Source organism: Emydura macquarii, unplaced genomic scaffold (genome assembly GCF_026122565.2).
Source record: "Emydura macquarii macquarii isolate MOO-44397 ecotype Brisbane River unplaced genomic scaffold, CSIRO-AGI_Emac_v2 contig_1146, whole genome shotgun sequence".
Lineage (NCBI taxonomy): Eukaryota > Metazoa > Chordata > Testudines > Chelidae > Emydura > Emydura macquarii.
In genome coordinates this window covers 8,109,026-8,136,294 of record NW_027131283.1, presented here as the reverse complement: position 1 = coordinate 8,136,294, position 27,269 = coordinate 8,109,026, and the positions used below count along the sequence as shown (strand labels likewise).

At 39.1% G+C, this 27,269-nt stretch overlaps 1 protein-coding gene across 2 annotated transcripts in view; it reads left to right on the top strand.

Annotated features, from left to right (window-relative positions):
* The window catches only part of CDK19 (cyclin dependent kinase 19), a 173,150-nt gene that overhangs the window by 89,175 nt on the left and 56,706 nt on the right, over positions 1–27,269 (top strand). For both annotated transcript variants that reach the window (XM_067546596.1, XM_067546595.1), the window contains one exon: positions 2,465–2,605. In XM_067546596.1, coding sequence (XP_067402697.1) covers positions 2,465–2,605 — 141 coding nt within the window. The remainder of the gene's footprint in view (positions 1–2,464; positions 2,606–27,269) is intronic.

The following is a 27,269-nucleotide window of genomic DNA, read 5'->3' as shown; positions in this document are numbered from 1 at the left end:
AGGATTTAATTTTGTGTTACCAGAATATTCAGGTATTTGGATACCTGGGTATAGGACTTCGGGGTTTATTTACTAATTGTATGTTGGTGTGACAAGAAGTGGTAACCTTATGGCTTTGTCTATACTAGGCATTTTTCTGTCTTTCACACCATTATCTCTTGTGGAAGCAAGGATGAGAATGTTAGTGTTGACAAGGAGTTGCCAGTTTTTTAACCTCACTGTATCATCAAGAGCTGCTCTGAGTGTGGTTAGATGACATGGTGTCTAAAAGGCCGGTGGCTGGCCTATGCTAACTCTCTCGCCAGAAGAGCTTCATCAGTGGTAGCAATGAAATGTTGAGAGAAAAAGTCAAATGTAGACAGCCTGATAATTATAGCCTGATAGCTAAAGCTTCAAAGCTGGAAAAAAAAGAATTTGAATTACTAAGCTTCTACTGAAAGTTCAAGTAATTCAGTCTTGTCACTGCTCAAATTTAACACCTTTAATTGCTCTAAATAAATGTATGCAAATGATCTGTATTAATTTCATCCTGCACATTGAAAGTTGGCTTGTTATGCATACATAGTTCTTCAAATCTCCATCTGTGTGAATCTGATTTATGGTGTGCTGAATCTCATGCATGGGAGATTGGAATCTTTTGACCAGTAGTATCTGTTGGGACCACATCTGTTCCGTGTATGTCCTTGTGTACCCTACTTTTCAACTGAGGACATAACCGCCTCTCACTTCCCTTTTATTACCAGTGACAGCGAGAGGAAACTTGGTAGTGTCCACCTGCTACCCCATAGTGCTCCTTCATTAAAGCAATTTTGTAAATGTTTGTTAGTATTAGTAATTACTATAAGTAGTTCAGGAGCATTTTTCTACCCTCATGGAAGAGCTTTTTTGTTTTCTTTAGATTTTCTTTCCTTCTCCTGCTTAGTGCCAGGGTGCTTGTCTGTGTAATGGCTGAGCCTAAATCCTCTGACTTTAGTCATGCTAATCATGTGATGCATTTATTCCATGAACTGATGGACATAGTTGGTGTCTTCTTTTTCAAGAGCCATGATCCAGACCACTGTTCTGTGTGTTGCTTCTTCTTTAGCAGAATACATCACCCCAGAGATACTTGGCTCCAGTAGATAGAGTTTTATCCATAAGGGGTTAATTGGATCCTGAAAAGTGTTCTTACACCAAATAGGGACTCCTTTTCTAGAGATCCTACTCCTTAAGTATCCCTTTAATTAGGGACAAACCCAAAGGCTACCTGGACAAGATAGTAGGGCATCAAGTCTATTCTGATACTGAAACAAAGATTCCTCATGGGCACCAAGATCCCCAGTCCTATAGTCCATAACAGTATTAGCGGATCTGTTCCTGCCACCTGACATTGAGCCCCTGGCATTGGCCTCAATTCTGATGCCGCTACAGCCAGTTTCTTTGGCACAAGAGAATTAAACCTTCAGTATGGTACTGTCCTGTCCTAACTGAGATGTCACCACCACCTCTTGAATATATTTACTCTTCCTTCTCTTCACCCACACACTCTTTCCAGAATTAAGCAGAGACCTATCTCCAGATGTCCATTCCCCATCTCCTCTCAGGGATTCCCCAAGCAACTCCAGAATCACCCTCTTCCCATAGAGTATCCAAGTGGATCACTAAGTACATTTCAACTTGTTGCCGACTAGCAGATATGACCCTTCTCTCGGGGCCTACTCAACTAGAGTCTTTTCAGCATGCCTAAAATATATTCTGGTGTCAGAGAGCTATAGGATAGCCACTTGGAGCTAATTCAATAGCCTTATCAAACATTAGACCCTGGGTAGAGAGCAAATCAAATGACAAATTTGGGCAGCAGTTCTGTAGCTAAAGCTCCTCATGCCCTCCTTTGTTAATCTTGGACCTGCTAGTCAGTAAGTGGGATCCATACTGACCAAGACTCTGTAGGGTAGGTAATCATTCTCACCTTAACTGTGGTCATCAGGTTGTTTTATCCCTATGGATCCCATGACCTCCCCTGTTCTCTGTTCCTTTTGGAGTCCATCTGTGCTGGGACTGTGAATTAGCAGGGAAACTGAGAGGCGGTCAGGGCTCGTCTGGCCCATATGTCCTTGGGTGGGTACAAGGCACAAGTGTAGCTCCAATGGACATTGCTGGACAGAAGAATCCGATATCATGCACATGAGGCACATGCGTACCATAAGTGGGGTGGGATCCACATGGAAAAAACATTTCTAAGAACCACAGTGACTATAAGGTGGTAAGTAGTCGCTGACTTGATATTATCTAGATTTTCTTTGAAAATGAGTAGTGTAATGAAAGAGTGTAACCCTGAGAGCACACACATCTGAAAAATAATTAGAGGTCACCTTTGCATTGCAGAAGGCAACAAGCTCTTTATTTCTTTTCCTTAGCTAATGTTATTTGAGGAAGCTTTTACTTTGTTAAAAAAGCTTTATATTTCTACTTGTTTTATTTCTAGCATATTATCAAGTTTCACCGTGCCTCAAAAGCAAATAAAAAGCCCATGCAGTTGCCAAGATCTATGGTTAAATCACTACTCTACCAGATTCTTGATGGAATCCATTACCTCCATGCAAACTGGGTGCTTCACAGGGACCTGGTAAGTAGTCTGTTTTATCTGATAATTAAAAGTTCACATGTGTGTTCTTGGGAAGGAGAAGAAAAGTCCCAAGTAGTAATCTCACATATCGATCCTTACAGCTCTTCCTGTTATTGTTGCTGGATCGCATGGGAGGCTTTAAAAATGAAAACAAACTATGTGTTCACATTGTTTTTATCTGCTACATCTGAACTAAGACAATGATACTGCATCCGGAATAAGGAATGCAGATACCAATATCCAGAAACAATACACTAGCCAGCTGGTATGTATTTGTTAGGCATTAGTCTTAGTTAAGTGAGTGCTCTACTTTAAAAGGGTAGTTTATTGTGAAAGTGATTGATAACTTGCACATAAGCCAAATAGTGTGTAAGGTTATCATAAAAGCTAGTGGAACACTAGTTTCTTCTGTGGAATATTTTTTTTCATGTGATATTTTTTTCTGGCTGTGGGAAGTGAATTGAGACCAAGTTGTCAGCTTTGCAAGTTTCTCATGACCTAGGATGGCTCTTGAAAGTGATTGCAAATGATGAAAGCTGCCAATTGCCTCATCTGCTAGATGTTTTATCTAAAAGTTTGCCGCCATTTCTAGCATTAATGCAGCGAAATGCTAATGTGGATAGCCTGCTGGCCGCCAATCAGATTTTAACCAGAATTTCTTTGAGCAGGGTAAACAACATAGTGGTTAAATGTGCTACCATTGTTAGAACTGTATCTGTTGTAGGAATGGGGGGAGTGCTAAAATAGTCTAGTATAGACACAGCTACAGAAAGCTAACATTTGAATGGTTTTTTGTAGTTAGCAATGGCTTTTTGGTCTGCTACTAACATCGCTAAAAGATTTCCATCATTTTCAGGTTTTGATGGACGTAACATGGGTTGTTGCCATATCTTTAGTGATCAAATGAAAGGAGGGAATCTGGCTCGTATTTCTAATTGCCAGGATAACTGTTTCATTGCAGAAAGTTAATGAATGGACTAGGACATCTATGCCTTCCGCCTTTGAGTTATCTTGAAGCCAATTGGAACAGGTTCTTGCTATTATGTCTGCCAGAGATATGGTCCAAATTTTGGTATAGCTCTAGTCATATTAAAGTTGACTTGTTCTTTAATGGTTTTTAAAACTTTAACAGCTTATTCCTCTATTCTTGGATATTAATATATTTATGCATTTCTGCATAAATGGTAGTTCAGAGCAACAGCAGGAAACAAAGTTCAAAAATAGGATTGATTGTAGTGCTCAATTTCCCACTTTCCTCAGGAAAAGATCTGTGGAAGAGAGGTGTCACTTCTGCAAAATGTGAAGACCATAATAAAAAATGGCTTACGACAAAAACGTAAAAACAAAACTACTCAACTACATTTAAAGGAAATATAAATGATCTTAGTTTCAAAGACATGTCCTCTGAGAGCTTGGTTTCTTGGCAAGGCAGCTACCTATGAGAAGCCTAAAAACTTGGGCATTTCTCTCTTTAACCTTTACTATTTCCAATTTATCTTTTTCTCTCTTTAACTTTTGCTATTTACACTCAGGTTGGCTGATGGTTCTTTTGTGGATCCTGTCTGTTGTTGGTATATATGGAGCAAATATGGTGCCAGGAGTCTCTTTATTTTTCCTTGGAAATGAAAGTGTCTTTGTGGAAGGGAAGAATTCTTTTTTCATACCACACATGGAATAATGGTGCCAAACAAAGTTTTCTATAACTGGGAAGGGAGAAGACTCTGAAGTTCACTGGGTTCTTGCTATGTAAATCTAATTGACTAGGAAGTGCTTAGATACTGCAGCCAGGGATGCTACAGAAAACCCATAAACAGACACACTGCAATGGTGATTAGAGACTCTTAAAATGCTTGTGTGTTTTAAAAGAAGAAAAAATGCAAAATAAAGCCCCTTTAAAGAATCTTGTTAGTCTCAAGTAATTAAAATCAATGTTTAATCTATTGATGCACAGCAAAAAAACTTTAGTTTTGCTCTAGTGGTTCACATCCACTCTTGAGATTGGAGTTAATATGCTCATTTAGCAACTCATTTAAACATTTAATGATAAACTCAGTTATGTCTCCCAATATATCCACCTTCTTACCTTCTTGTTATTTGTACTTATAAAACAATTGTACCTATATCCCAATTCAACTGAATCAAAGTGTGTATATGTGAACTATTTCCCTTACTCACTAAGCCTGATAGATATTTGTTTCTTGTTTTGTCTTAGTTGGTTTGGTTACACCCTTTGGAAACAAAATACTATTTTATGTAAAGCAGGGTTTTTTTTGCAAGGTACGTGGTGTCTTCTTGATTAGATAGTATAACTAATTTCTAGTTATTCTTAGCACTTCAGCCAGAATAAGAATGTTCTAGGATAATATAACAGAAATGATCTTTATAATTTACTGCACACAAACTACATTGAAAAATGTAGAAATTTAAGAGTTAGATACTTGCTGAAGTTGTGGGGGAGAGATTGAATACATTTTATTGTGGTGCTGCACTAAATCAAAAGAAAATTGCAAAAAATTAAGATAGTAAATATAATTTTAAACAATGACATTTTTGGAGATCACAGGATCTGTATTCTTGGATACCTGAAAATAGTTACTCAGAGACATTTTTAAAAGACCATCAGCATTGGCCAGTAGAGTCAATGTAAAGAATTGCAAATTGGTAAATAAATTGAACAATGTGAACTCACAAATCCAGGAAAGGTGACATACACAGTCATAGAGGAATACATGAGGATTTTAAAAAGCCATGGGGTGAAATTCATGTGTAAGTTGAAGTCATGCAATTTTTACTTTTTTCGACATCCTTTCTTGTATTTTGTTCTACCAACTTAAACATCCTCTAGACTTATGGTCAAATTCAAAAGTGATGCATAAATTGGTAAAAGTTAGACCCCATTAAGCTTGCTTATATCCTCTCCGCTGAAGTATAAGCGAATGTAATCTGGAGTAGCATATATGCAGAGTCACCACAAGAAGGAAAAAATCAAAATACAATGGTTTTGATGTTAACTTACACCACCTTCTAGCTGTTTGTTTTATATCTTGGACTCCCTTACAAATGGGTAAGGCAGATGTAAGTAGGTTTAAGGGAGTCTAAACTACTGTAAGAAGATTTAATTTACACTACTTTATGGATTTGTCCAGCATGTCTAATGGATCTTTTTGTTGTGAACTCTCCTATTCACATCACCTCCCTGCTCAGTTCATTTTACTTTTGTTACACTTGAGAAATAAAGTTAACAGAATCTTGTTTAGGGGGTAAGGCAATATGCCATGTTTATTGTGAATGCAGAGAATTCTGAAAAGGAAAGAAAAGTAATTCATTCATTTTTTCATTCATTCAGAGAGAGAGAGAGAGAGAGATGTAATTACCAATCTCAGTGGCTTGTGCTAGTACGGTGGCCTAGACATAAGGAGGGGAGCCAGTGCTTGTCAGTGTGCACCGATGCTCCTGGAGGATGATTGTAGAACCAAACCTAAAGCTATGATTTTTCACCCATCTTTTTATATGTTTTTGTCCATAGATCGTGTCGTGTCACACTGCCTCCAGGCACTGTATGACCATGAGTCCTTAGTTAATCGCAGATGTGACTAAGATCTTTTCCTTGATGGGGCTTTTGTTCCCCTCTTTCTTGGGTGGGTTCTTAGGCAAAGCTCATCCACATTGTTCTTCAGCCATCAAGATGCGGCTGGCAGTTGGTCATCGAGACAGGCTGGCTTCGGGGACTGATCTCATCACACACGCCCACATTCACATCTTTAGATGAAATTGCACACACCTAACTTTAAACAAAGTTTCAGTAGAAGTACAAAGATGGAATAAGTTTAAGATGGGGTTTCAGTTACAAAATGGTGTCACTTTAGTTACAATGTCAAAATGGAGTTCCTTTAGTTATAATGTATTAAAAGGAATTACAATATATATCTCTTGGTGGCGCGCTTATGGATGAACACTGTCTCATTTATAAAACACCATTCATAAAATTTGGTTTCTTCAATTTTATGCAGAGCAACTTGTGAAGTTATACAAAGTCACATTGGCAGACAATTTCATTAATAATAAAAAGTGACTTCATTATGGGTATATGGTGTCATACTGGTAAATACCATTCTTTAAAAGGGCGATTTCATTCTTCAGCCCTACTCTTTAACAAAAATATAAAGATGTAAACAAAATAGAGAATTAGCCACAATGTTCTACTGTTGTGCCAGTGTGGAACAATCGTACTTTTAAAAATGAGAAATTGATAATCTTATTTTAATAACACTACATTAAGAAGGATAAAGGCTATTACTAGCAATTAACAAGTGTGGTTCTTAGGAAGAAGTATGTTCTTTGTCTGCACCTTCTCAAGTACCTGTTGCATGGCAGTTTGGAAAATGTCATCATTCTAACGTTTAAATGTTCAAGTCAAAGTGATTTACTATTGGTTATATGAGATTTTTTTCTCTAGATTTCATGTAACTGTGTTGATAAAACTTCATAATATTGCAGTTGATTTTTTTTTCCTGAGGGAGGTTGAAAGACTGAATGGCTTTGTACAAATACAAATAATTTTTGAGATTAAACACTTATTTTTCATCAGCTGGAAAGCAGTTTTGGAGATGATATACCTTACCTGATTATGCTCTTTAATAAAGTGTAAAGTTTTAAAGATGAAAGTAATTAACCATTGGAAAAATTTACCAAGGGCTGTGATGGATTCTCCATCATTGAATTTGTAAATCAAGATTGAATGTTTTTCTTAAAGATATGCTCTAGGAATTATTTTGGGGAAATTCTGTGACCTGTATATGCTACATGAGGTCAGAGTATATGATCACAATGGTCTCTTTTGGCTTTGGAATCTAAGAATCTATGAATACAGCAAAAAAGAAGGGAGCACAGAGTCTGAGACAAGAGCACAGTGTTCATGCTGTTGCTACTGTCAGCTTTTGATTTCTTTCAATAGCATTATGTCCCTTTACTGACCTTGAAGCTGGTGTAGTAAATAGTCTACAAGATACATATGCTTGTTGCTTATCAAGACATTTAAAATGATTGTTTATGATTGGATTACATGTTGCTGGGTAAAGAAAAGAAAATCTTATCTCTGCTTTTCAGCACTGCAACCACTCCTAAAAGACAAGATACAAAGAAGTACATTGTTAACTTTATTGACATTATTAGTAGATGGGGGATTATCATTATAAATGACCATTCATTTGTATAGATATTATATAGTAATCTCCTCCTTATTAAGATTTTTTTAAAAGCCTTACATATATCATGGCTGCCTACTTTAAGGAAACTAAATCTGTACCTCTTTTCTTAATAAACAGATAAAAGAAACTGAATGCAGTTGTACAGTACTCTCCCTGTAGTGTGGTGTATTAACTGAAAAAAACTGACTCATTTGGTTATTCTACCACTTGTATGAAAATAACATGAATCCTACTCCAAAATATCAGTGACTGATTTCTTCTAATCCACCAATATAGCTTTGGAGTAATCAGTTTTGGTGATCTCCTCAATGGAAAAAGAGGCTTCATCCACCTCCCTCTGTACTAGCTTAGATAATGTGGGGAGTTTGTTCAAGTCTAATTGGACCTCTGGCAGATATGGCAAAATCAGAGGAGGAAACAAAAACTGCCATCCACAGAGTGCAAAATATCCTGTAGGCACAGATTATAAACCTGGGGTTGTGTTTACTGATTCCATCTCATTTCTTGGTTTATTTGGGAACCCAGATTTCACACCAGAATAAAGAGGGGGGCATATAATTGCAGGCTAAGTTAGGTTATTATGGTCTATATGATCACAAGCCTATATGATGAGTGGCCAGAGACAAATCTGCATATGAACCAGCTTCAAGCCTTTCCAATTCTCTTTGATTGCTGCATTCCAAGGACTGTATGCTGCATGGCATTGTGAGCAGGTCTTCTCTGGTGGTTACAGGGGAAGAACATGAGCAGATACCACTGCACTGGAAATAGGAAAGAGGGTGAAATGGGACCCAGCTGGAGCCCCCCTCTCCTCTCAGCACCTACCAGACCCAGAAGTGTGCAGGAGAAACTTCCTGCTCTGGGGAAACTAGGACCTATGTGGTTTCCCCCCAACAATGTGGGCTTTGGAAAAAGAAACTGCGGGGAGGACTCAGCCAGAGACTGAAGCCAGTAGGAGCAGCTGCAGAAACAGCTTAAGCAGGGACCAACAGACACTGATGTCATCAGTCTGTTTTCTACAGTTTTGACTAGGCATTCTCTCTCCTCTACTGCTTGGATTTGCTCCAACCCTTTCCTGCTCTCTCCCTCACAGTCTCTGCACCTTAGTCTTACTTTACACCTGCCCCAACTCCTTCCTCCCCTTAATCTTCTCTCCTGCTCTCTTCTCCTACCCCTTCCCTTCAGTGCTTCTGTTCCCTTTCCTTGTCTTCACATTTAGCTTATCTCCCTCCACACACAGGCAAAAAAGTATGAAACTAACAAGATGCTTGCTGTCATCACACTGTTTGTCTATGGTTGTGTTGTACCCCTTTCCCCTACCTTTGTCTTGTCTATTTAGAGCGTAAGATCTTTGGGGCAGGGACTATCTACTACTCTTTGTACAGTGCCTACTAAAGTGGGGCCCCATTTTGGATCTGTAAGCACTCTCATGCTGTCTGGAGTGGCTAATGGCCATGACTGCCAACCTCAGGATAGAAACCACAAACTGGTGGTATGTTCTATAATTAGATTTCACCAACCCAGTAACAGGTGTGAACCCCTAAAGCACTACAACAGTCTTACCATGGAGTCACAGACAGTCCACTTCGGCATTCCAGTCCATCTTGTCACCCAGGTCAGCTGGACTATGTGATAGATGATCACTTTACACCAAAAATCGCAACAATCTTGAGGTTACTCCTAGTCCCAAAGGACTGGTCACTTACCCCAGGTCAGTTATACTCGTATCTCAAACTAAAAACACTACCTATAGCCAATCTTGTAATAAACTAACTAATAATGTATTAACTAAGAAAAAAAAGTTATTTACAAGGTTAAAACATGAAACATACACACAGATATGTTGTCTTAATCTAGTCTTAGATTTAAAAAGGTAAAATAAGCTTCTATAATAAGCAGCTCTATATGTCCTTTAGGATTCTTCAGGAGCATTTTTCCATCCTTTGATATTAGATGATTGAGGCCTTGAGTTCTAGGGTCATAGACAGCTTTGGTAGCACAGACAAAGCCATGAGTGTCACGGATTTCAGCAAAATGTTGGATTTCCTTTGATTTCTGAATCCACCACTCATTCTTCAGTTCCTGCGTTCTTCTTTGCATCTCTGACTTTGCTTGTTGATGTGCATTTTTCTTAATGGCAGAGTTGATGTCATTCTGCCAGGCACAGAAAGCTTTCTGTTTTCTGTCTATAAGACCTTGAATTTCAACATTATTTTCGTCAAACCAGTCTTGATGTTTCCTGGTCTTGTATCCTATGGTTCTTTCACAGGATAAGAGAACAGCTGTCTTGAGTCCTGTCCAGTGCTCCTCGGCAACTTCTGGGTGCTCTGTTGGTAATGTCTCATTCAGGAGTTGCTGGAATTCTCTCTGCTTGAGTGGGTCCTTCAAGCACTCAGTGTTTATCTTGTGCCTGATCTGCTTCCTTTGCATTCTACATTTAGGAGCAATCCTGATGGACAAGCATGAATGGACGAGGGGGTGGTCAGTCCAACAGTCATCAGTGCTAGTCATGGCTCTCGTAATCAGGACATCCCAGAGATCGCAAGTCCAAACAATCACATAATCAATCAAATGCCAGTGTTTTGTTCTAGGATGCTTCCAGGATGTTTTGAACTTGTTCTTTTAACGGAACAGGATGTTTGTGATAAGTCCATGTTCTGCGCACTTCATCAGGTGAAGGACCCCGTTAGCATTTACATTTCCAACACCTTTTCTGATAGTGCCATTCCAAAGTGATGAGTCTCATCCCACTCTGGCATTAAAATCTCCAAGAAGGATGATCATGTCTTCCCTTGCAATATTTGAAAGGATGATGTCAAGCTGCGAGTAGAAGTTTTCCTTTGTGATTTTGTCGGCATCAAGAGTCTGGGCGTATGCACTCTCAATCGTCGCCTGTTGGTTTTTGGCGAGTTTCAGACGAAGAGTCATAAGGCGTTCATTGACATCAGTTGGGAGTTCTGAGAATCAATTCACAAGTTCGTTTTCAATGGCAAAACCAACTCTATGTATCCATGGTTCTTCTTTTGCTCTCCCTCTCCAAAAGAAAGTGTATCCTCCACCTTCTTTCAGATGTCCTTCTCCAGCACATCGAATTTCAAATAGAGCAGCAATGTCGAAGGTCAGCTAAGTCACAGAGGGCAAAGAAGGCACTTCAAAGATACCTTGAAGGCAAACATGAAGAGGTACAACACTGACATCAATACTTGGGAGACCCTCACTCAGGACCGTCCAAAATGGAGGAAGGCTCTGTTGGAGCGATCTCAGCACTTTGAAACAACTCGTTGACAGGTAGAAGAGGAAAAGAGGAACAGGCAGAAAGAACATCAGAACATTCAACGCAGCAACACCGTGCCTATCCATCCTGGAAACACCTGTCCTTATTGTGACAAGACATGTTGGTCTAGGATTGAACTATGGAGCCACCTGCGGACTCACTATTGAGATCCTTGGAAGACAATCTTACTCGTTTGTGAGTGATTGCCATCATCATGTCCTTTAGGGCTAACCCATACCAAGATTATGCGGACTTCTTCTTTACATATAGAAATCTTTGCCCCTCACAGTCCAGACAGCATGAGAGAGATGCGGTTTCTCCTTGTCATGGATTTTTATCCCTCCTCAACCCAAAATCCAAACTGATGGGATGAGTTCATGCACAGACCTTCCCTTTCTGAAGGGAGTTAGGAATGCATTCAAGAAGGTCTCGGTCCTTTGATACTACACAATGTCTCATTAGCCTTCAATGGGGCCATCTTGTGTGCAGGATGAGCACTTTACCTTAATTAATGCTTATTTTCCTGTTTGGTGAGTTACACAATTATAGAGGTTTACAATGCAAGCACTCAATGTAAATTTATACCATTGGCTACAGAGGTTATAAGTGAGATCAATACATGCAGCATCCTACAAGTATTCCATAAAGTCTAAATGCTAAACAGATTCTTATAATATTAAGATCTATTTTAACTATACTAACCCACAGGTAAGCCATATTGGTTTCCAGCTATTCATTTGTCAGTGTTCAGTGAGGCCCTGAGCCTTTGGCATGAGCTGGCACTTGGTCTGCCAGTGTCACAGGCACTACCATAATAAACGTGATTAATAAAACTCTGGGCAGGGTTTGTTGAAATATTGGTAATATTCAACTCAATGTTGGTAATCACAATACATGCCAACCTAATGAAATGGGAGAACCACCAAGGTTCCAGAATGGCAGAGAGTGTGGACAGTTAGTCGTTCAGAAATCAGAGCAGTCTTTATCCATTCATATCAGAAACAAAATTCCTTATTTTCACAGTTGCCTGAACTATTACAGGATAACTCAGAGAAAACAAACCAACAGGAAGGAAATTATCCCTTACAATGCTCTGTGAGCAGTTATTTGTTCACAAATAAACTGCTGTTTGCTTTGATATGCCTTTTTCCTCTCAGTTCCTTAGACCAGTGTTTCTCAATGACTGGACCATGGACCGGCACCGGTCCCTGAGATCTCCCTGACACAGTTTAGGAAGGCAGCAAGCCGGTCCCTGGTATCCAAAAGGTTAAGAAACACTTCTTTAGATTCTAAATTAATTTTACCCTACCTCAGTGGTTCTCAACCTATTTACCATTGTGGGCCACATATGCAGCTCTCTGTGTTGTGGGTTGCATCCACACAATATATATAGTCTCTGTATGGCCCTGAGGATGTCACACAGGCCTCAGTTTTGTGCTGATTGGGCCTCAAGTGGGCTGCCGGTTGAGCACCACTGCCGTTAGCTCTTTAAAAGAAGACATGATGGCATTAAAGGGCAAGCTTGCAATGCATCTGCTACAACCATATATTTCAAAGATAATGCAGATTTTTGCCTTCTGACTAATTCTGTGAGATCTTTTAGAAAATGGATCAGTTTGCCTACCCAATCACAAGATCTGGAAATACTCTTAACCACAGAATCCACCACACACTGTCCACAGTGCTTTTTAGAATAATGTTAAGAGTCCTGGACATTCTGGCAATTGTCAGATATTACCTGTGGTGATATATCTCTTTACAGCCTGTATTAATTATTGATGGGAAATAAGAGGCACAGGCCATTTCATCATTTGTTACATTTTTTCAGTCTTTTTTTCTTATAACAAATTGTAGGTGCCAATTTCTGGAATAAACACAAAAAGGCTATATACCAGTACCAAGAAAAGTCTAATTTACACGGTTGCTTGGATTCCCAAGAATTAACTTAAATATTTTCAGCACAGGATTTTTATGGCATGTATTAAATTTAAGGAAATCAAAGCCAAGAGGGAAAAGGGCATTGGAAGGAGTGGGAGGGAGAGAGACAGAGGAGAGCGGATGGGAAGAGGGAGTGTGTGGATTTGTCTCTTGCCTTTCATCCAAACTTCCCGCAGGGATCTTTAGCTAATTAGGAAACAGTCCCAAATGTACTAATTTTTTTCTGGGGTTGCTGTCTATTGTATGTGATCCTTTCCTTCGCAGCCAGGTCTGCCAATCCTCATTATACCAGTCTTTGTGTCTTGAGGGCAATGGAGTGTAATTTACTTTTGGCAAAATTTGATGTCTTGCAACCAGTATAGCCCTGTGTTGCCATCTGCTTTGGTATAGTGATGGCTTCCATTTGCTGGGTATATGGCCCATTTATGCGGGTTTCTGATTTACCATCTTACAGGGACAGAGTCTTCTCCAGCCACTTCAGTGGTTAAAAGGAGCGCAGGTGGCAATATTTCCATTTCCACTTCCACGTTTGGTTTCATGCACTGGAACCCCTGCCATCCAAATTTCTATCACTTCATTTTGAGAGTTTCTTCTAAGCAGGTACCTGACTGTTCACTGTCTCCTCCTTATCGGCATGCACACATGCTTCCCATGCCCATAGTTACTGTTGGGGTTTTTTCCTGCTCTCCATGCGCCAAAATCTTGGCAGTCAGTCTCAGATTAGTGAGAGAAGTACTGCGGGCCCAGTGGGGCCCTTCCCATCAAACTGTCACAGTGACCAGCTCCGGTTGTATACAGTGTTCCAAGGAGGGACCTCGCACTACTGACCTGTCCCTGCCTCAGTCACCCCACCACTTGCCTTCTGCTTCATCCCAGAGTCTCCTTGCCCAGGGATAGTGTCCTTTAGCTTTCAAGCCACAAGTAATCCACTATTTCAGAGTTTAGAATCATAGAAGATTAGAGTTGGGAGGGACCTCAGGAGGTCATCTAGTCCAACCCCCTGCTCAAAGCAGGACCAACCTCAACTAAATCATCCCAGCCAGGGCTTTGTCAAGCCGCACCTTAAAAACCTCCAAAGATGGAGATTCCACCATCTCCCTAGGTAATCCATTCCCGTTCTTCACTACTAGCTTGCTTGAATTTTTGGATGATCAGGCTCTGGAGCTAACAAACTCAATTATGGGCCACCTATTAACTATCACCCTGAATATTTAGTTAATTCAGTAGTGATCACCCTATTACCTTTTCAAGGGAAAACGTTTGGCAGATCTGCGAGAAATCTGCATAGTGACCAATGTCAGTTCAGATAGAACTTCACTTGGCTCAAGGCAAGTTGTCTCCTCAGGAATACCAACTCAGCATCTTTCTCTTGGAGTTTCAGGCAGTGGATAATGCAATAGCTAGCCTTCTTCCAAAGGAAGATTTCTATGGAAATCACAGCCATTGATGTGGTTTCCATGGCTTTATCTTCTCCATCCAGGCAAAGCAAAAAGGGAAAAACTTAAATAGAGTGTGGTCAGAAAGATTATTGTGTACATGGGGATCACTTCAGTTTTTGTCTTATTTGTTATATTAAAAAATGTGTATTTTAAATGGTAATCATGATATTTACATGTGTCTAGAAAACCAACACTTTTCAATTTTTCAATTCTTATACTAGTTTTAAGGCCAATACTAAATTTTATCTACCTTTTTTTCAGATTTGTAGTAAAGAGAGACTGGATGTATGAATTAAAAAACCAAAAGGCATTTCATCATGGGAGGCAGCTTTTTCAGTGGTTGGAGTACAGAACTAAAATCAGGACCCATGTTTGGTTTCTATTCCGAGCATTACCACTGTGTTACCTTAGATAAGTCTTTTAATCCCTCTCTGCTTCAATTACTTCATCTATTATCTAATCCACAGGGATGTTATGGGGTGTAATATGAGAGCTAGTTGAGATTTTTTTTTTGACTAAGTAGTCTTTCATTGGAAAATGCTGATTCACCAAAAAGGCTTTCTCAGGCCACGACAGAATTTTTATGGTTGGTGCAGGGGCAGGAGAGAGATCAGCCCAGCATAGTCAGTAGCTAGGGCATTCACCTAGTATGTAAGAGATACAGGTTCAAATCCCTGCTCTGAATCAGGCAGAGTAGGGACTTGAACCTGGGTCTTCCATAACCCAGTCTTATCTCACTCTTTCCTGTAGGAGCTATTTTACTTGGTGGTAAGAGCACTCAACTAGGTCAGCGGTTCTCAACCGTTTTGAGTGAAAGCCCCACTAGTTAACACTAGGTAAAACACACACACACCCTCACCTCCAACCTGCCCCCCTCACTGACCACAAACAAAACACACAATAATAGCACTAATTACATAAATAAATAATAAATTACTCTTACCTGAATAAGAAGCTAAGCGTTCCCTAGCGCAGCCACCACTGCATGCCTTTTATGGCCCCACCTCTTCCCGTCCCTAATGGAATGAGGATAATGGAGGTGGACGCTCGCAGGCTGGCTGGGGCTGCTCCGTTCTGGCCGGGTGCCTGCCTAACTTGGGGCATGCTGTTCCTCTGCTTTGGGGCTCTGTGGCCTGCATGACCTCAATATTATTGAAGCCTCACACACTCCCTGTAATCTGGTGCCCCAAGAGGGCTACGCACCCTCGGTTGGGAACTGTTGAAGTAGGATATGGGAGACCCAGTTTCAAGTCCCTGATTCAGTATCCTGCCCACCAGACCGTAGTGTCTCTTTTGTGCTGATTCAAGCAGAGCAGGGACTTGAATCTCGATCTCCCATATCCCAGGTGTGTGCCATACTGGCTGTTCTAGACTCATTTTCATGAAAAACATTTAAAAAGATGTTTTCACAGAATGAAAACAAATGTTGAAACCTTGAAATTTTACATGAAACAAAATTCTTTTCTGGCAAGCCCTACTTAATATTTTCATGTGTTGTGATATTTTCAAATTAAAAACATTATATCTTTTTGATGAACTCATCCCAGTGAGTTGGAAGTATTAAGGAGCATTTAAAATAAAAGTTAATTACATGCTGGACAAAAAGCTTCTTCCATTTTTGTCTGCTTTATACAATACATCAGAAAGATTTTGGTAAACTCTAAGAAAGAGGAACTCTTGATTTCTACATGGAGTTTGTAGATGATGAGAAACTGATCACGTTTGGATGAACTTCTTGTGGGGTGGAGTATTAGTATTGATTCATAAAGTGCTATAAATTTACACTGCAGTCTACAACCATAGAGTAAGACATGTTTCCTGTCTCAAAAAGTTTGTCCTTATGGCAAGGATTAAGTTAAAAACATTACCTAAAATGCTGCAGAATTGAGGCAGTTTTTCAAAGTACCATTTCAGATTACAAATGAAGCAAAATGTACGTGCTTTTGAAACATGTAACCTACAATGAACAATACAAGGCTCACTTTAAAGAAATCTGACTGTTTCCCCTTCCACAAATGAATCTTAGCAAGGATTTTAAAAAGCTGATATCAAAAGTAAATTTAGACTTATGTTCACACATCAGTCTTTTGACAACCAGCTGCTGAGCAGGAATGCAGAACTGTTGGAACCTGCCCTGCTGCCAACAATTTTGTGCTAGCTTGAAGATTTTCTTGGCATCACTCAGGATATATACATGCTTTTCTATAAATAAATAAATAAGCAACCAACCTGTCTGCCAGTTTGTTTTGCTTTTAAAACATTCTTTCCATTTAAAAATGTAAGTCCTTAAATAGATACTGCTTGTAATTTTTTTTGTTTTGATTGGTGTTTCTCTACATCTGGCTAGTGGGTCCCATATTATACAAAAAGGGTTAGAGAGGCCTATTCCTCAGTCATTTCACCTGCCCCTTAACAGCCCAAGGATCTTATCACAGTATGTAAGTATCTTAAAGCATCAAATAAGGATTTACAAAAGAGGGTTGCTCATGTTCCCATATTGGGAGGGTGGTAATGATTAGAAGATAAAGCAGGAGAAGATATTTGGAAGGGCAGTTTCTGCTTGAGTGATTTGAAGTAGTATGCTGAAAGACATAGTAGAAGCAGATTGTACTGATACCTTTAAAGGGATGTTTATTTGCCATCTAACAATGTATGAATATGTCAGCTAAAAGCAGGGTTAACTGGCTGACAAATAGGTTTAGTTTTGGTAGACCAGCCAGTTTTTCTCTAGTCTTAAAATGTTGTGTGTTTGTCAGCATCTACTTCAGAAAGTCAGAAGTGTCCTTGCTTAGAACACTAGTGTGTGACTCTTCAGTTCTAGAGAGACTAATCATTTAAGGTTACATATGTCAATTAAGGTCCACTGAGTCTTACAGTACTTGAATACATCCAAACAACAAGACACCTTCCACAGGTCCATTAGCACATGCTTTCCATTTCTGGATTATTTACCAAGTTAAGACTTGTAATTTGTAGGTGAATTTTACAAATGAAGAATTATAATTGCAGTTAGGAAAAAACTTAACCCAAGGTTTAGAAAGAGGTTTACATCAAAACTCTGACAGGAAATAAAACATGTCAGTAAGATAAGTCAGAAGAAAGGAGGTACTGACTTACATTCCTCTGGCTGCGTTCTACCAGTAAATTCAACAGCTATATGTGGCTCCTGTGAGAGCTGCTTATCTGATCTCCTGTGGAGTGGAGAATGGAAGAATGAGGACAGAAAATAAAAGTAATTCAGGAATTTATTTCTTTGCTTGATGTAGAAAAAACAGAAGGGAAGGGTTCTCATTTCTAATAAAGCAAATTCAGATGCCATCTGCTTTATGAAGCTTTTTAGTAAATAGATGGTGTATTTAGCATTCTGGTGCAGCTGCCCTGTTGGAGTAAGCAAACTGAACTTTACATTCTAAAAACAGCTCTTTAAAGTTTCTCTTTTCCAGTGACTGTAATCTTGCAAATGCTGTTTCTTTTGTTTTGTTCTTGGATAAGGTATCCCTTTCTCAGCTATGATGTGATTAGCTAATAATGAATCTAATTTTTTTTCTTATTCAGTGGCATAGTCCATCATGAAGAAGGCTAAAAAAGTTCATACTTTTAATTCTGGAAGGTGATGAAGCTTGAAGTTGTGCATGAGTACATACACAAAGCTTGATTCTAGGCACGGCAGTCTTACATTTCCATTCAATCACCCCTATTTTTATTAAGGGGTTTATTAAATGTAGAGACGATCCTTGTAGTCAAGCAGTAGTGAAATTTGGTGTTTAGAAGTATTCATCTCATTCTACACAGAATAGCAGTTTCAGAGCTTTAAACTTCAAAACCACAGAATAGTTTAACTCCATTCTTCTTGATTAAATATTGAATTAGAATAGGAAAGTGTAGTGGAGGGTCCATCAACAGCCAGTATTTTTAATATAATTTTTCTTTGGAAATAACGTGTATGGACCATATTCAGAGTTCCAAAAATTCCCTTTGAAGAACTTTTGTTGTAGAGTTGGCTGGGAAATATGTACCCTGATTCATTCTTTCATTCAAGAGTCAATTATACCATTTTTCTAAATGGAATAATGTGGCACAGCATGCAGGAAATCTATAGTTCTCAGTCAGGTGCTGGAGGCATTTTCTTGTGCAGTTCAGTTTTAAATCTAGCTTTAAAACAATAACTCTTGATGTAATGACTGTGGTTGATATTTGTCAGAGCTTTGGATAAGGATCAAGTTTGGTGAAGCTTTGTTTATTGAGCTAGCAGGAACTTCTAACGCTGTTGAAGCTAAATTTTACAGCAATTGAACTTTTAAAACAAAAGCCATGTGGGCCGATTTGGGAACTCGATTGATATTAGATTTTAACAATTAAGTGGGACGCTGGATTCTTTCTTGTTTAAAAAAAAAAATTCAAGATACCGATGACATTACAAACTCAAATATTTCTGAAACATATTCTTATCAGGTCATTATGTAGCTATATATTGCATTGTCGTAGCCACTAAGAAGGCAACAGTGTTGCACAGATTCTGAATAGATTCTGTATAATATATACTTGGACCCCAGTTATGAAGTTCTAGATACCTGTTTCGTATGATGATGGTACAGGTATATCTCAATAACCATAGAATTGGTGAATATATATGCTCTGATTAGCTGACGACCATTGTTAGCTAGAATGCAGGGATTTTCAGTGGATGGTTATTTCTCTATGAAGATCTTTGCTCAAAATGACTACTCTAATTTTTCGGTTTAGGTTGCTCCTGTACTTCAAATTTACAAGCTCTTTGCCAGCAACAAAGGCTGCCTCAATATCTCCTTTCAGCTGCAGCATTTAAAAATATGTTGAAGAGAAATGGGGAGCCAAAAAGTAAAGGAAATTGATGACAAGAAGTTGTGTTTTAAGTTTGAAACCCTCCTCCTCCCTCCAGAAAATAGCTGTTGCCTCATCTTTCCTTTCAAGCCCAGTTCTATTCTCACAGAATGTGAGTTTTGTCAATGACTTCATTTTATCCCTGTCCCCTCAATACCCTGAACAGTGCTTTAACCTTTCCAGACTCTACTTTATCCCTTTCAGGAGTCTGATTTGTCTTGTGTGCCCCAAGTTTCACCTCACTTAGAAACTACTTGCTTACAAAATCAGATATAAAAATACCAAAGTGTCTCAACACACTATTATTGAAAATTGCTTTCTTTCTCATTTTTACCATATTATAAAATAAATCAATTGGAAAATAAATTTTGTACTTGCATTTCAGTGTGATACTTGAGCCTGTTTCCCTTTGTGAGCCTTGTCTGAAGCCTGAGCCCCACCATGTGTGGCTGAAGCGTGTAACTTGGCTTAGTTTAGCACATAACTTTCCCTGTGGTGTGGGGGCCTGAGCATCTTCCTTGTTTGCCACCCCCTAATGCCGGCCCTGCAGTTGCAACCCCCCAAACTTGTCCTGCAACCTCCCCTGGGGGGTCACAACCCTCAGGTTGAGATGAGTAGAGTACCCCTTGGAAGACCTCTGGGTGCCCCTGGGATTACATGTGCCCCTGGTTGAGAACCACTGCTGTTTAAGATTGATCCCCATAACTGTCATATTTTGTGTTTATAATTTTTGATTACATTGGGAGAATCCCAGCCCTCCTCTTTCCTAGTCTCTCTTTTCCATTGAAACACAATGTATATAAAATTATACTGTGTTTGGGGAGAAGAACTTTGCAAACCTGAAGGGGTAAATGAGGAAAGGTGGTAAGAGAGAAAAAAATGTTGAGGGAAGGGGTTGTAGTGCAGTAAGAAGGAGGAGGTCATAAAGATATGAATTATTTTTAGACAATTTACCATTCAGCAGAATGCAGCATTTATATTGTTTCTGTGGGATTTCCCCTTTAAAATGTGGATAATTTAAAAATGTCAGTATAATAACAGGAATTACCCTCAAGTCATTATTAACTCATTACCCTACCTTGGACTAATACACTTCTTACCTTCCCCATCAGTCTTCTATAACCTACTATATATATTTTCCCTAATAAATGGGAAGCACCCTAAAGTTATCATAAATATTTTCAAAAATATTAGACTCAGTGTCTTATTTTGTTGAACTCTAATTTTAGTCACGGCGCCAAATCTGCCCGTGACTCTTATTCTAAAAGTCCATCTGCTGTAACAGTCATTTTATTGTCAAGAGTATGAAAGCTGCTGTTAACTCAATAATAAAAAAAGCTCAGCAGGTTTGAGCCTTATCCAAAGCTGTCAGAATGTCAGTCTCTCAATATAATGATTGCAACTGTGCTAAAGGAATAATTTAAACTGAATGGCACAGGATGTAGTTTGTTACGTAACAGTAAGGAATAAGGCAGAGCAGAGTATATTTGTGCGGCAGAAATCAATGTTCTATGGCTCTTGCCAACGGCTAGATTTTCAAAGGTAGGCTAGGCACCTAGTGAGATTTTTTTCAAAAGTGTCTAAGGTAGGTTAGTCACCTACTCATTGATTTCCACTTAAAAATCAGTCCCTAAGGAAAGAGAATTAGGCCCCAATAGGATTTTCAAAAAGACCTAACCAGGTTAAGTGCCTATCTCCATCTTTAGGCACTAAGCCACATGTTCTCCAGTATCTGAGAAATGCTGTTGTCTCACAGCAACTACCTACTCTTCCAAGTTATTCTACATAGATGGTATAATTGTTGATAAAGGGGGAGAAAATGTTAGTAGTTTTGAGCCATGTCAAAGACAGAATTTGTTCTTTTGGGCCACGAGTGCCTTCTAATTCACAACACCATCTGCTGTTTTCTTTCTTAAAACATATCTTTTATTTGCTTCCGTTCTCTTGCTCTGCCCACATTCCTGTATCTGTCAATCTGCCTTTTGCCACATCTTCTTCATTACTTATATTGCCTTGACTCCATCTTTCCTAAAATCATCATCTCTCTCTTCATCTTCACTACCTTAATTGTTGCAACTCCCTTTTCTGTGCCCTCACCCAGCCTTAAATATACAGGCCCCATCATGTGTAGACTATTGCTTTATACCTTGTCCCATGTACAAACAAGTGCATTCACCACACCCCAATCTTCAAATAATTCCTCTGACTCTTATTCGTTTCAAGATTCAGATCAAAATTGCCTTACCTTATTTAAAACTCTTTGTGAACTTGCTGAAGCCTATGACTCTCCCTGCCCCCTCTTCTGGCTCATTCTGTATTTCTAGAACAGGGCTGCTACCTGCTCCTTCCCATAATCTTGTCAGCGTCAGTAGGAGTGCTTTCTCCTTGAAATGCCTGCCCCTTGGAACAGCTAATACTTCTCTGCATTAAGATTTTTAAACTTCTCTTCTTCCCTGTGTCCCTTAATTTTTCTCCTTCTCAGTTATTAGCTTACAAATTAATAATGTATTCACTATGCATTGTATTTGTATAATTGCTTTCTATATTTACAACATATAATATTTTGGATTTAGCTCATGTAAAGCATTTTGGGAATAATTTATTGGAAGGATTGTATACAAAATAAGATCTATTGTATTTTTACTTTTATAACTCAGATCACTCCCTTATCATTAAACTCTTTAACATCTGAAAATGGGAATATTTTGATTTTTAGACAACACTAGAGTTAGATATCCAATTCCATTTAAAAGTCTACTGAAAATAGGTGCTTAACTCCTGTAGGTGCTTTTGAAAATTTCACACTGACACAGTTTTGATAAGCAAACATATTTTGGTCAGCAATAGCCCTATGCACAACACTCTCAAACTGATGGAACAAGCAGGAATAATCTTGGGTGGAGTGCCTAGTCCAGTGGTTCTTGCAACAATTTTTTTGGTGGCCTCAGAGTGCGGCCACCAACTCTTGCTGGTGGCCGCATTGACCACTTTTCCTAATATATTCAGTTAACATTAGGAATATCAAATAAACATGCACATATACATGTCCAAATAATAAGTTCTGGGTTTTGATGCATCAATTGTGTGGATAAGAATATTAGCAAAAGTTGAGGAGCTCTTTGGTGAGTGGGGTGCATGAAGAATTGCACCTCCTGTCAGGTGGCTGGAGGGAGTTATTTGTTCTTCCCTGTAGAGCAGCCAATCTGGCTACACATGCAGCAACTGCCCTGAGCCACCTGGCAAGAGGCAGGGAGGGGGCTGCTTTGGGGGGGGGAAGAACTGCAGCTTAGGGAGGGGGATGCTGGGGGTCACTTGCACGGTTGCAGGGAGGGGGCGGATGAGTGGGTGAATGCAAGGACCCTGGAGGCAATCGAGCAGCTGGCAGGGAAGAAAGGGCGGCAGGTGCCAGAAAGGCAGGGAGGGAAGGGGTGGAAGTCGGGACCTCAGGCACTGGCGCAGCTGGGAGGGAGAGGGTTGCTGTCGGGAAGGAAGGGGGTGGGAGGCGGGACCCCAGGCACTGGCAGGCAGGCAGCCAGTGCCTGGCAGGGAGGGCTGAAAACCCCAAGACAGACATGCCGGGGGGAGAGGAGGAGGGTCACTTACTTTGGCCGGACTCGCATTTGAGAACCTTTGGCCTAGTCCTTGGTGTATATATGCATCTTTTGGGGAGTATTTCCACAGTGAGGCAGTGTAGCAAGGCACCAGAACTGGCACAGGATAATTGGTGTGTTTTTTATATTAGTTTTCTGTGACAAAACCCTCGCTGGGATTATTTAACTGAGGTTAGTCCTGCTCTGAGCAGGGGGTTGGACTAGATGACCTCCTGAGGTCCCTTCCAACTCTAATATTCTATGATTCTATCTTGGAAAGAGTTATTTAAATTTGAAAGATGGTTAGAAATAACCATTTTTATCACTAAACTTTTACACTGAATAATTACTACATATTATCCCTTTCCTGAATTCTACCTAAAGTTTCTCCCTAAAAAAATACAAAGAACAATCTGATTCCTTAGTGCATTGTCCCTGAAGTATTCCCAAATCCACCTATAGACATAGAGGCAAAGACTTCAAGACAAATTTTCTGGAAAATAACCACTTTATAAATAGTTATTTTTCCCGTCTTCTTTTCCTTCTCTAAGATTTCCACATAAGGATTAATATTTTAACCTAATTGAGTTAATTTAATCACACCAAGCAAAATCAAGCTTGTGATGAAAATGCATTAATTTTGAAACTATTCCTTTTATTTCTGTATTATTTATCATAGTTAGAAACTTTCACTTCTTTGTCTCCTTTAGACTAACAAACTATCAGAATTGTAGTATCTAAGATATTTGATTAAGTACAATTAACAAAATGTTTTATAATGTTTGGCAATATTCTCATTTTTAGTTATTTGTACTTAGATTGGCTAAAGGCCTCAAGTTCCTGTTTTAATAGTTTCACTAGACCATGCAGAATAGTCAGAATACAGTATAAAACAAATACCAGAAGTTGACAATAGTTGAATTTATTGTCATAGTTCAAAGTGTTATCAGACATAGCAATTATGATGCCTAACTCTCAAGACCAAGAATTGTAATGAAAATAAAACAACACACACAACCACAAGAATTCCAACAATGGAGAACAGGTGTAAATCACTCATATGAATGCCCTAATCTCACTTCCTTCCTCCTTCAGATTCTAATCTAGAACTATTTAGGATAATTGGTGTGTTTTTTATATTAGTTTTCTTCCAGACTTATTGTCTCTCTCTTTAGCCTTTGCTATTAAACTACATACTGTAGCAGTGTGTCATTAATTTTTGGAAGTCCTAATTTAAGAATATATAGCTATAAATTCCATCTCAATATTTTTGGAGTCAGATCTTTATTCTACATTTATAAAATAAAGGTAATTTAGGCAGAGCCTCTGGTAAAGAGAAACATAGAGCTGTGCAGAATGTGTTCCAGAGCTATTACACAAGTAGAGATTGTGACCTATTACTACATCTTTTATGGGATGCAGCTTACTTCCTCCACATTTCTTTGCAGGTGGTGTGTCTAAGTGGATAGAACAATGGTCCCATCCTTTTTGAGATGCCTTATGCCCATGAGGGACCAGCTTGGGAGCAGTCCCTGTACTCCCATGAGCACAGGGTCTGAAAATATGCCCGGCCCTTAAATGAGCTAGCAGGGGTGGGGCAATTTCCTTATACCCTTGGTCCTTCTCTGCCGCCACCCCCTGTACTGCACATCTACCCAAGTACCAGACAGAATCTGGCCCTAAATGATCCAATATTAAAAAGTTTCATGGGAATTGAGCTGAAGTGGATTGTGATTTGTTGAGAAACCTTGAGATAATATAAATGTTATTTTGAACACTTGCTTTCTTTTGATTTTTTAATTTAAATTATTTTACCATTTTTTATTTTTTCTATCCATTTCTCCCCTTCATATTCCTTTTCTTCTTTGCCCTCCCCGAAACACCATGTAGTATTTTAAGCTGAAGAATACTGTTGCAGAATCTGCACCAGTAGAGTGCTTTTGAATAATGATGCATAGCAGCTTTAATTTAAATTGTGTTGAATGTTTTGGAATTCTCCTATTTGTTTTTTACACTTCTTTTCTCTGTAACTTTAACTGCATTGTCATCAAGCGGAACAAACCAAAGCAATACATTATGAAGTAGAGTACAATGCAAGCATGCTCAGCATCCTGCGTCTGACTTGAGTTTTAATTTTGTCTTGCAAACATTCTTCAAAAACCCAGCATCCTGAGTCAACCTGAAGAAATCCCTGAGTCTCCAGCGTGGTATGTTCAAGGAGGATCCTTTCATTTGTGAATCCTTGTATAGTTCCATATTACATTCCACTTTTGATGACATTGACCTTGTTTACCCTGGATATTAGCAATTAATTTTCCGGTATCATAACTTCCTTTAACTGCTTCATTCATAGATCAAGCAGTGAATAGATTTTTTTTGTTCATATAATTCAAAACAATTTTGTTACATATAGAAAACCATATCAAAATATAGGTCTGCTATTTATCTTTTAGTTGTGGTCATATTACATCTGTTTATAAACTAACCATATGTTTTATAGAAATTGCTGTTTTGCAAGAAATCACATCAGATCATTAGTTAAGTGATATATATAAGAAACCATGAACATTATATCTAACATTTTTGGGCAGTGTGAGGGAAGGAACATAAGAATTGTCATACTGGGTCAGACCAATGGTCCATCTATCCCATTTTCCTGTCTTCCGACAGTGGCCAATGCCAGATGCTTCAAAGGTAATGAACAGACTAGAGCAATCATCAAGTGATCCATTCCCTGTGGTCCAGTCCCTACATCAAAAACTATGTTAAAAAACATTTTTAAGGTTGCAAAGTCGAGTCCAAAAACTAGGAAATGCCTATGAAATCTTAATTCGACCCCTTGTTTGTATGCATTATGGTACACTCTTTAATTACATCACCACATAATATGTTTTCCCCCCTGCTCTTTGAATGAATCGAGGTTTTTCATTGAAGAAGACTGTTGTTTGTGGGACCTGTGCCTTATTTGTTGCAGAAGTTGCAGAGAATTGAGTCTATCCCTGTCTCCACCATAGAATTCCTGTCTGATGATGAACAAATCACTTACATTAAACTTTTCACTGGTGGTCACTAATTGTGTGTTCCTCATTTTCTGGGTGCCTCACTTAAGACTTTTGAGTATGATTTGCATAAATGCTGAGTACAATAAGCTGCAACAGAAGTCAATGGGAGCTGGACATTTTGGACATATGAAACGCTATATAATGTGACATACTCTGAAAAATCAGGTGCTAGATGTTTCACATTAGGCACCTAAAATTAATGGATAGTTTTGACCTTAATCTCTCTGTTCTTCAGGTCCCCATCCATAAAATGGATAAAGTAAAACAATAAAATAATAATCTCAAAGGGGTGTTGTGAAAATAAATGCATTGTTTGTGAAGAACTAAGATACCATAGTATTGAGAACCACATAAAAGCCAAGGGTGAAATTAATAATTCTGTCTTCAAAGAAGGATTTGAATAGTGTGCAGTAAATAAGGCTTAGGGTCACACACTGAGCAGGGAGGAGAAGTCAAAATATTGAATAGCTACTCATAAGGTGAGAACACACAAGTAGACTTATATTGGCATTTCCTAACTTGTGTGTGCTTGACTTTGCAACCTAACTTTTCTTTTAATGTATTTTTGTGTGTAATTTCCTTGGTTTAAAAAAAATGGAAAAAACAAATTCCATCATATGATGCCATGTAGATAACCCAGAACTTTTAGATCCACTGCACAGACCTCTGCCACTAGAACTAACTGTGACTGACAGAAGTAGAGCAAGTTATTCTCTATGGGGACCGGCACTACAGTGGGATGGGACACTTTACCAGTTGGTTTCACAGACACTTGCTCTCAGCAGAGGAATGGTGATTCAGGGATCTTAGGTTCCATTTCAGACACTGAAGATGGGCTCTACTAGGCACAGATTCTTCTGCCCATTTCCTCCAAAGGTGGATCCCTTCTCCTCAGTTTCCTCCAACCTGACCCTGCCTAGTCCTGTTTCTACCATATCACTGGTTCCTCATCCCAGTCCCATTCTTCTCACCTAGTCAGTTCCAGTCTCCACTCCTCAAGCTTCTGATCCCAGCATTTGACTGATCATCTTTGGGATTGATCATCTTTGGAATCAAACTATGATATGAAAACAGCCTCCTTTGACCTGTGCTCCTCCGCCTCAGGCAAGGATCTGGTGCAAAGTCTGTTAACCAATAAGTTTCCAGCGAAAGTATTTCACTTATCAGTTAGCTCATATAGTGTATTATTTACTTCTGGTTATATGAGTACAAAGTATAGTAATTTGTCCCAGAGCCTGAGGCAAGCTGTGTACTTCCAGTTGCAGTTGGAAGAATTTCAGGTCTCCAGAGTTAA